This window comes from Borostomias antarcticus (assembly GCF_949987555.1).
Source record: "Borostomias antarcticus genome assembly, contig: scaffold_670, whole genome shotgun sequence".
NCBI classification, from domain to species: domain Eukaryota; kingdom Metazoa; phylum Chordata; class Actinopteri; order Stomiiformes; family Stomiidae; genus Borostomias; species Borostomias antarcticus.
In genome coordinates, this window is record NW_028175813.1 from 9068 (window position 1) to 18880 (window position 9813).

Genomic DNA, 9813 nt, shown 5'->3' on the forward strand with positions numbered 1-9813 from the left:
TCACAGGGTCATTTCAAACAAATCTGCTGCTGTTTCGTCAACAAGCTGAAGAGCCAGAGGAATATCTGCTGATACATAACCACACAATAACACAATAACAACACAATAACAACGGCTACAGCAGCTGTATTCACAAAGAGCCTATTTGAACTGGTAGGCTTAACTCTTCTAGCCTCTAGAGACCATAAGTCTGGTAAGTCCTCAGATAAGTCTGGTCTTCCCCCCATCTACTACGATCTCAGTAGGCGGGACTACTTGCCTACTGAATCCTTCAGCCAATCAGCATCACAGAATGTTTGCCATATCCAATCAGAACGGTGAAAACGTATTTTCCGCCAAGAAGCTGCTAGTGCAGTTGCAATCATAACATTGCATGTTATCGCCACTGCAATCTTGGTGAATTCGGTACAGTGAAGACTGTTTTTTGGAATACAATTAACGTTAAACCTATTAAGTCCTTACTTGCTATTTTATTCCCCCAATGTTAAGAACGCGGGGTAAATAAACGCCATTCATCTTTTTTCTCTCCATTCGATCATATTGTCCCTCCACTTCACTGTTGTCATAGAAACGTCCCCCTATTAGCCCACACACTTCCTTTGAGAATAAAAGTCTCTCAAAAATGCACACAGATATATTTCATGAAGAAAGACTGAAGTCACAACTACTCTTATGTTTTTATTTGTGAATCATATATTGAACACACTGATCGTATATTGAACACACAGTTTTAATAACCCCCCTACGATTTCATCAGAGGACGTAGATCTCATTAACTAGGTTACCTGGAAATGAAGTCAACACATTCCCTAAAGTGTAATACAGTCACAGTTGTGTATTAGTGAGAGTTCTGAACACTGTATTTCAAATAATAGAGCTTTAAATTGTGAGCTGCAGGAAGCACCATGAAGAGCGCACACACACACACACACACACACACACACACACACACAGAACACCGATTATAAATAAATAAGTTAGTGATATGTAGTTACACCTGGATATCATATAAACTAAGATTAAACAAATAAACAAATATGCAGTAAGTAAACAGAACAGGTGTTTTGATTACCAACAAAACAGACAATGGACCTACAGTAGGCTTACATGTACAGTAGGCCTACAGTATATTACAGTACAGTAGGCCTATGTTACAGTACAGTAAGTAAGTACAGTAGGCCCATGTCCAATTAATGACCAAACATAAATGTAGATAATGAAACATTTTTCAACAAACATTATAATCAGCTGGGAAGAGATGAATGAAACCTCACATGGGTGTTCTGGTGAGTTCATAAGGTCACAGAAGGGTGTTCTGGTGACTTCATGAGGTCACAGCCGGGTGTCCTGGTGAGTTCATGAGGTCACAGCAGGGTGTCCTGGTGAGTTCATAAGGTCACAGCAGGGTGTCCTGGTGAGTTCATGAGGTCACAGCAGGGTGTCCTGGTGAGTTCATGAGGTCACAGCAGGGTGTCCTGGTGAGTTCATGAGGTCACAGCAGGAGACTGGGTGAAAGGCAGTCCCAGCCTGGGAGGCTATATGGATTCTATCTGCCTGCGGACCTTCTCCGAGGCCAGCCGGTCCAGGGCTCGCTGCCGGGCGGTCACCAGCAGGATGAAGACCCCCGTCAGCGCCATCATCGCCCCCTCATACTTCCAGAACAGGCTTTCTTCCAGTCGGGCAGATCGGCAGCTGGCAGTGGAACAGAACAGGGTAAGAGGTGAGAGGAACGCTGACCACAGATCAGCTTATAGCATCATCATGTCAGATATGGCATACGATTTATATATATTGTCATATAGGGATAACAGTTTACAACACAATACAAAACAATACATAGGCCAACAATTTATGCAAGAAATGCACGCATTACAACGAGGAAGCACTATAAAGACATTTGGAGGGGAAGTCGCACATTGGCTTCAACAATGGCTTTCATCAAACACAAGTCATGTAAACAAGTAGGCCATGTACACAGGGACATGCTAATAATCTATGTATTCATCCAAGTCTAGCAGAATATGTGGTAGTCTATAGGATACCTATAGCAGACTATTGCCCACGACTGCAGGGGGGATGAGAGTGGAGCTCTTCCCATTAGAACAGAATCAAGCAATTTGCCATATATACAGTAACCAGTACAGGTAAAGGTGCATTGGAATTCTTATCATTGCAGTAACTTATCAGCACTAACCAGTTACTCATTCAATCCTAGGTAAATGGAAAACGGACTGCACTTATATAGCGCTTTTCCACCTTAGCGGCACAAAGCGCTTTACAATGGTCTCTCATTCACCCATTCACACACACATTCACACACCAATGGCGGCAGCTGCCATGCAAGGTGCTAACCTGCTCATTGGGAGCAATTTGGGGTTAGGTGTCTTGCTCAAGGACACTTCGACATGTGGACAGTCGGAGCTGGGATTCGAACCGCTGACCCTTGGATCATTGAACGACCCGCTCTACCAACTGAGCTACAGCCGCCCCTATGAAGCTAGATATTTAAAGGTTTCACCACCTACTGAAAGCTTTTAATTCTTCACTGGAGGAATTTTAGTAGCATATAGGCCTATTATTAATGTCACTCATATCTATAGACTTCTGATCATCTGGATCAACGAAAAACATTGAAGATATCAGGGACATTAAACTTACCTCTTGTGTTCAACTCTGTTAGACTTGGAACAGTTGATCTGCTCGATGAATCCTGTTAAGTGACACGGTGGCCACGATTTCTGAAGGTGGAGGCAGTAATGCTTTAGTGACCAAATATAAATACATTTCACCTTTTAATTAATAGGCTATTTATTAACACAATCTAAGAAATATGGCGCTTGCTCATACCATTTGAAAAGCTGTGCATTGGCCACACTCGGACAAAATGGTAAACTCCTCCTCTTGCCAGCAGTGAAGGGCTGTAGCGCTTATGACTGCAATACAGTTAGGGTTTATCTCAGGTCACAGGTATTGGCTCTTTGCACAAGCTCCACTACTTCCTGAAATTCTACAGGCATATTTATTTCCTGTCCTGTTCATGGGTACCAAATGTAGTCCAAGATCTGCCATATTTGTGCCCTACACAGGGGTGTCAGTTTGTCTGATTGCGTTGGATTCTATCACTAGAGCCAATTAGACCACTTGATACACCTGTGGAGGACACAAAGATGGCAGGTCTAGGACTACATTTGGTCCCATGAATACCATCTGATGGAAGTGATTAATCAGGTGTGATCAGGTGTGCCGCACACCTGATTAATCACTTCCATCCAATAGTATAGGACAGGAAATAAGGATGCCTGTAGAATTTCAGGAAGTAGGCCACAGACCTAGCTAGGCACAAACACTGGAACTTGATACTTTTAATTTAAATTAGTTGGAAACGTGGAGCTGTGCCAAGTGGGAGTATGTGCACTGTTCCATGAATTAAAAAAATAGATAGAACTAAAATACATATCAGTAGATACACCATCAAAACAAAATAGACATCTACCTGTAGCGTGTTCTTTTAATGAGACGGCAGCACTGTAAACACTGTGATGAAAAGGGAAAATGTAGTGGATAAACATGTTCCTCCAGCAGGTGTCTGGCAGCGTCATGGCGGCGTGCGGAGCGCTTACCTGAGCGGCAGCAGGATGAGCGCTTACCTGAGCGGCAGCAGGATGAGCGCTTACCTGAGCGGCAGCGGGATGAGCGCTTACCTGAGCGGCGGCAGGATGAGCGCTTACCTGAGCGGCAGCGGGATGAGCGCTTACCTGAGCGGCAGCAGGATGAGCGCTTACCTGAGCGGCAGCAGGATGAGCGCTTACCTGAGCGGCAGCGGGATGAGCGCGTACCTGAGCGGCAGCGGGATGAGCGCTTACCTGAGCGGCAGCGGGAGGAGCGCGTACCTGAGCGGCAGCGGGATGAGCGCGTACCTGAGCGGCAGCAGGATGAGCGCTTACCTGAGCGGCAGCAGGATGAGCGCTTACCTGAGCGGCAGCGGGATGAGCGCGTACCTGAGCGGCAGCAGGATGAGCGCTTACCTGAGCGGCAGCAGGATGAGCGCTTACCTGAGCGGCAGCGGGATGAGCGCTTACCTGAGCGGCAGCGGGATGAGCGCTTACCTGAGCGGCAGCGGGATGAGCACTTACCTGAGCGGCAGCAGGATGAGCGCTTACCTGAGCGGCAGCGGGATGAGCGCTTACCTGAGCGGCAGCAGGATGGGCGCTTACCTGAGCGGCAGCGGGATGAGCGCTTACCTGAGCGGCAGCAGGATGGGCGCTTACCTGAGCGGCAGCGGGATGAGCGCGTACCTGAGCGGCAGCGGGATGAGCGCTTACCTGAGCGGCAGCAGGATGAGCGCTTACCTGAGCGGCAGCAGGATGGGCGCTTACCTGAGCGGCAGCGGGATGAGCGCTTACCTGAGCGGCAGCAGGATGAGCGCTTACCTGAGCGGCAGGATGAGCGCTTACCTGAGCGGCAGTAGGATGAGCGCTTACCTGAGCGGCAGCGGGATGAGCGCTTACCTGAGCGGCAGCAGGATGAGCGCTTACCTGAGCGGCAGGATGAGCGCTTACCTGAGCGGCAGTAGGATGAGCGCTTACCTGAGCGGCAGCGGGATGAGCGCTTACCTGAGCGGCAGCGGGATGAGCGCTTACCTGAGCGGCAGCGGGATGAGCGCGTACCTGAGCGGCAGAAGCGGCAGCAGCAGCGCGTAGAGGCGGAATGTGAGGGAACAGCGCATCCTGCTGGCCAACGGCTCCGACCACGACACCAACACAATTTCAATTGCTACAGTTCGAAATAACACAAACAAAAAGTTAAATACATATCATAGATATGTCTATAATCGAATATTATTATATATATTAACGATAGCAATGGTCTACCTGTGGCAGCCCTGCCTGTAGTGTTAAGCGACCGTTCAGGAGCACTGAGGTAACTAACACACCGTGAACTGGATGGTTTGCAGAAAAATAGTCAACTTTCGCCAAAGTGCGTCTTTTGCCCCTGGACGTTCAAGTCGTTACATTCAAACAAGTCATGTAGCAAAGTGTTTACATACATTCAGTTCGCTAAGTTATTCCGATAGAGGAATGAAGTGTGGTGACAGGACAGCAGCCATCTTGAATCGTCTCACTAAGTCTTCCTGCTTAGTCAGGTGATGTCAGGTATCTGAGCCATGACGATGACACCATGAAACCATTACACCATGAAACCATTACACCATGAAACCACAACAGAGTACCACATGTTCAACAGTTTTTATTAAAACAATGTGGAACCATATATCATATATGAACAAAAACAAAAGCACAACTCAAATAGGACTTTTTGGTTTCAGAAAAGAACAGTTGAACCCGACTGGGAGTTTGCACAAACATAGATCAGACAACAATGTAAACATCCCTTTGTGGAAGGAAGAAAGGAACAGCATGTCGGTCTCAAGTTGCCCTGTCAAGCACGCCAGATAGCAAAGTGTAGAGCAGCATATGGGATGGTCTATTTTGGGGGGTGTAAAGTAGTCTAATAGCATACAGTCTGGTCAAAGTTGAGTGTCCATAAGTCAGTCAGTATGTCTTTCAATTCTTCTGCCCAATCACGTATAAGTCAATTTCAAGCACAGGGCAGTTCTGTCTAAATCCCCCTAGATAGTGCATTTTAATACGTATTCTCCTGGGTCATACAACAGTGCCTTTACTCCACATCTATGCTGTCAGCCATAGCCATGTAGGCATCCAGTTGTGCATCCAGTTGGCTCTTGGACATGGACATGTACTCATCCAGCTCGTTGTCCAGCTGCTCCTTGGTGATGAAGCCACGGCCCCTGGGTCTGAAGCCGCCCCTAGCCCCAAAGCCTCCCCTAGCCCCAAAGCCTCCCCTAGCCCCAAAGCCTCCCCTAGCCCCAAAGCCTCCCCTAGCCCCAAAGCCTCCCCTAGCCCCAAAGCCTCCCCTAGCCCCAAAGCCGCCCCTAGCCCCGAAACCCCCCCTAGCCCCAAAGCCTCCCCTAGCCCTGAAATCTCCCCAGGCCCTGAAGCCTCTTCCTCCTGCTCGGTCCTGACCCAGACTGAGACCAGCTCCTCTTCCTGGGGAGGGATGAGAGGACATGAGGGGGGGGTGAGACAGTAGAATGACTACACTGCCATCTAAACAACAAGTAGGCCTAATCCATATTACTTTCCCAGTCCCATTTCTAATATGCAATATTCTAAGCAAGTGCTCTGTGCCTCTCACCTCTTCCTCCTCCCGGCCTGTAGGTGGCGCTGTGGGCGCCCGTCAGGCCTCCGAAACTCACGGCCCAGCGCAGCTTCTGCCGGGCCACGCTGTCCCAGCCGTGTCTGGGCCCCATGCCTGCAGGAGACGGGGAGACAACGTGGGGAACAGCACTCCTAAAAGAGAGAGAGTCTAACCTTCACTGAGAGAGAGAGAGAGAGAGAGAGAGAGAGAGTCTAACCTTCACTGTGAGAGAGAGAGAGAGAGAGAGAGAGAGAGAGAGAGAGAGGAGAGAGAGAGAGTCTAACCTTCACTGAGAGAGAGAGAGAGAGAGAGAGAGAGAGAGAGAGAGAGAGAGAGAGTCTCACCTTCACTGTGAGGCACTTCACCCCCCCAAACTAGGGCTGCACAATTAATCGTGAATTAATCGAAATCGTGATTATGACCTCCGCAATTAACTAATCGCAAAAGGCTGCAATTAATGTGATTAATAATTTTGCTTTGAATTGAGTGTGCTAGGACTACACGGACGAATCACAGGTGCTTATGCTGTCTGACCAATCACATGCGTTCCCGCTGAGTGCTCTGTGCGCAGCAGTTTCACTGAGAAGACAGATAGCAGTAGGTCAAGACAGGCGTCACAAGAGTACCTGCAGCCATGAGTAGTGAGAAAATGAGCGAAAACGAGGTCAGTGAGTTAGTAGCAAGAAAGGGATCAACGTCCGTGATTTGGGAGCATTTTGGTTATTATATATTAACATTATATTTTAAATATTAATCGCAATTACCATTTTGAAGCAAATAATCACAATTATTATATTTTTTCATAATCGTGCAGCCCTACCCCAAACCAGACCATGTCCACTACAGCAACACACTCATACTACACACATGAAAAACACACACACACACACACACACTCTCTCTCTCTCTCTCTCTCTCTCTCTCTCTCTCTCTCTCTCTCTCTCTCTCTCTCTCTCTCTCTCTCTCTCTCTCTCTCTCTCTCGTCTTTGGTGCTGTAAGAGTGCAATCCCTCCCCTCCAGGATCAATAAAGAACTACTACTACTGCGACAACCATTTGATTGAACTGAATTTGGAAGCGGGTGAATAGGACAACCCAAACACTCACTTCTGAAAGTGAAGCCCGGCTTGAAAGTGACTCTGGACCGACGGAACCCTCCTCCGATTGGCCCCAGACGTCCCCTCCTCGCGGCGAATCCTCTGCCTCGGCCCGCCCCCCACATCCTGGCCCCAGTGGGCTGGCCCAGCCGAGCCAACACGCTGGTCCTCCCCAGGCGCTGCTTCACACTCTGAGACGGCGGACCGCACCATTGGAGGAAGACACACAGGGGGCTCACAAGTGCAATATCACTAAGGTATATAGGCCTACTGTAGGGAGGTACTTGACAGTCAAAGGCTTAATTTTTTAATAGATGTAATACAAGCTAATGGACTGAGCCATGTCTTCTAACGATGTTACCCTATAAGCCTCCAGGAGGTGGCGCCCTTGCTTTTCAAAATTCAAGACAGGGGAACTTTTAAGCATTCCCAAATCGAACCATAACCCCAACACAACTGTGTTGATCAGTAAAAGATAGAATGAGTGTAGACAGAAAGAAACCCTTGCAAACAGCTTAACATGTATCGTAAAACAAACATCATGACCACCACCGCCATCTCTTTCTGATGTTTGTTGAATATAAATGGGCGGCCAGCGTGGAGGTTCTCAGGACCCCCTCCTCCGCCCTACCTTGCGCTGCAGGGCAGCCTGGACCGAGGGCCGGGTCTCCATCTGCCTCACCAGCCTCTGGTTCCTCTCGCTGACCTCGTCCTCCAACACCACCACCTCCGGACGACTCTTGAGCATGATGGTGAAGCTGTTGGGGTTGAGGAGGAGGGAGGGAGGCGCAGGACAGGGAGTGATGGGGTTCAGGGGGAGGGAGGGAGGCGCAGGACAGGGAGTGATGGGGTTGAGGAGGAGGGAAGGAGGCGCAGGACAGGGAGTGATGGGGTTGAGGAGGAGGGAGGGAGGCGCAGGACAGGGAGTGATGGGGTTGAGGAGGAGGGAGGGAGGCGCAGGACAGGGAGTGATGGGGTTCAGGGGGAGGGAGGGAGGCGCAGGACAGGGAGTGATGGGGTTGAGGAGGAGGGAGGGAGGCGCAGGACAGGGAGTGATGGGGTTGAGGAGGAGGGAGGGAGGCGCAGGACAGGGGGTGGTGGGGTTGAGGGGGAGGGAGGGAGGCGCAGGACAGGGAGTGATGGGGTTCAGGGGGAGGGAGGGAGGCGCAGGACAGGGAGTGATGGGGTTGAGGAGGAGGGAGGGAGGCGCAGGACAGGGAGTGATGGGGTTGAGGAGGAGGGAGGGAGGCGCAGGACAGGGAGTGATGGGGTTGAGGAGGAGGGAGGGAGGGAGGCGCAGGACAGGGAGTGATGGGGTTGAGGAGGAGGGAGGGAGGGAGGCGCAGGACAGAGGAGAAGGGAGTAGGGAGGAGGGGGAGTAGATGGAAAGTGAAGTGAAAGCTGCAGCAGATGTGTTGGGGAGTTAGCGTGTTACTGTACGACTTTACAGGCTGGAGGCCTCAATACCTCCCTGTTCATTCAGGAGGTCTTGCGAAAGAAGCTTTTAGGAAATTCCTCAGCACTACCACTTTGCCTACAGGGACATCACTCTCTCCTCACCCATTTCTCCTCACCCATTATATGCCAATGGGCAGGAGGTGCAAAGTGCTTCTACATGGATGTAATAGTCAAAACGCCCGTATGTGTCTCAAAAGAACTCAGACAAGGTTCCTTGATTGCTTGGTGTGGTGGATTTGTGGTCAAGCTTTGGCCGGTAGCATATGATAGGAGACATGTTGACTACCCACTGAGCAAAGACACGTCTAAAAGACGTCTTTTAGATGTCTTTTCTGTCTTTTTCGGACGTCCAAAGACATCCAATTAGGAGCCAGAATGAATGTTTTTTTTAGTCGTTCAGATATTGAACCCGTTCTGCACGTCCACAGACGTCTTAGAGGGGTCCAAGCCAGACGTGTGAATATTGAGGGGTCCAGCAGACGAACACACGGGGTTCAGGACCAGGACGTTATTAAGACGTGATCTGAACGTCTCCCTGACGTTGCGTGTTTGCTGGGATGTTGACTAGCTGGTGAATAAGTGAATAGGGATAAACACGGCTGCTCTTACCGTTCGTGCAGAGGGACGGTGGCCGTGCTGGTCAGCACGATCTTCTCGGACGGTTTCTCGTCGGTCATGACGTCACCGTGACGTCAGAGCTAACGGTAGCTAGCGTGGCTAACAGTTTCAACCTCCAACTCCTAGAGATGTTCATGGAGAGATGTATTTTGCAGATGACCTGCTTGAAATGAGATCCCTGAACCGTGTAGTTTAAAGCTAGTTAACTAGATAGAGCACGTATTTGGACTAACATTGACGTAACCACGCAACTGTGCTAGCTAGCTAGGCTAACGCTTCCGTTAGGTTAGCTTCTCCACAAACAAGCCGTGTCTACTCACCTCTAACCACACACGTCAAATAAGACGGGGTTTCTCTAACTTCAACCTTCTTTCTGGTTGTATATCAATAGTATAAACTGGCTGAGACTGGTGTTAGTTGGT

The 9813-nt window shown here is 49.4% G+C and overlaps 1 protein-coding gene across 3 annotated transcripts; it reads right to left on the minus strand.

Moving 5' to 3' along the window:
* Positions 1-937: 937 nt before the first annotated feature.
* On the minus strand, positions 938-5083 carry LOC311329192 (protein JTB-like). Of its 3 annotated transcripts, none has more exons than XM_084463069.1 (6): positions 4904-5083; positions 4668-4773; positions 3494-3534; positions 2848-2933; positions 2659-2738; positions 938-1692 (listed from the first exon to the last, which is right to left on the minus strand). In XM_084463069.1, exons 2-6 carry the CDS (start codon positions 4724-4726, stop codon positions 1536-1538), a joined length of 423 nt encoding a protein of 140 aa, XP_084319195.1. In that variant the 5' UTR covers positions 4727-4773; positions 4904-5083; the 3' UTR covers positions 938-1535. The 3 variants fall into 3 exon arrangements, with proteins under 3 accessions (XP_084319195.1, XP_084319196.1, XP_084319194.1); XM_084463070.1 differs by having other exon boundaries at positions 4872-5083; XM_084463068.1 differs by lacking the exons at positions 4668-4773; positions 4904-5083 and having other exon boundaries at positions 3494-3772.
* Between the last annotated feature and the right edge of the window lie 4730 nt (positions 5084-9813).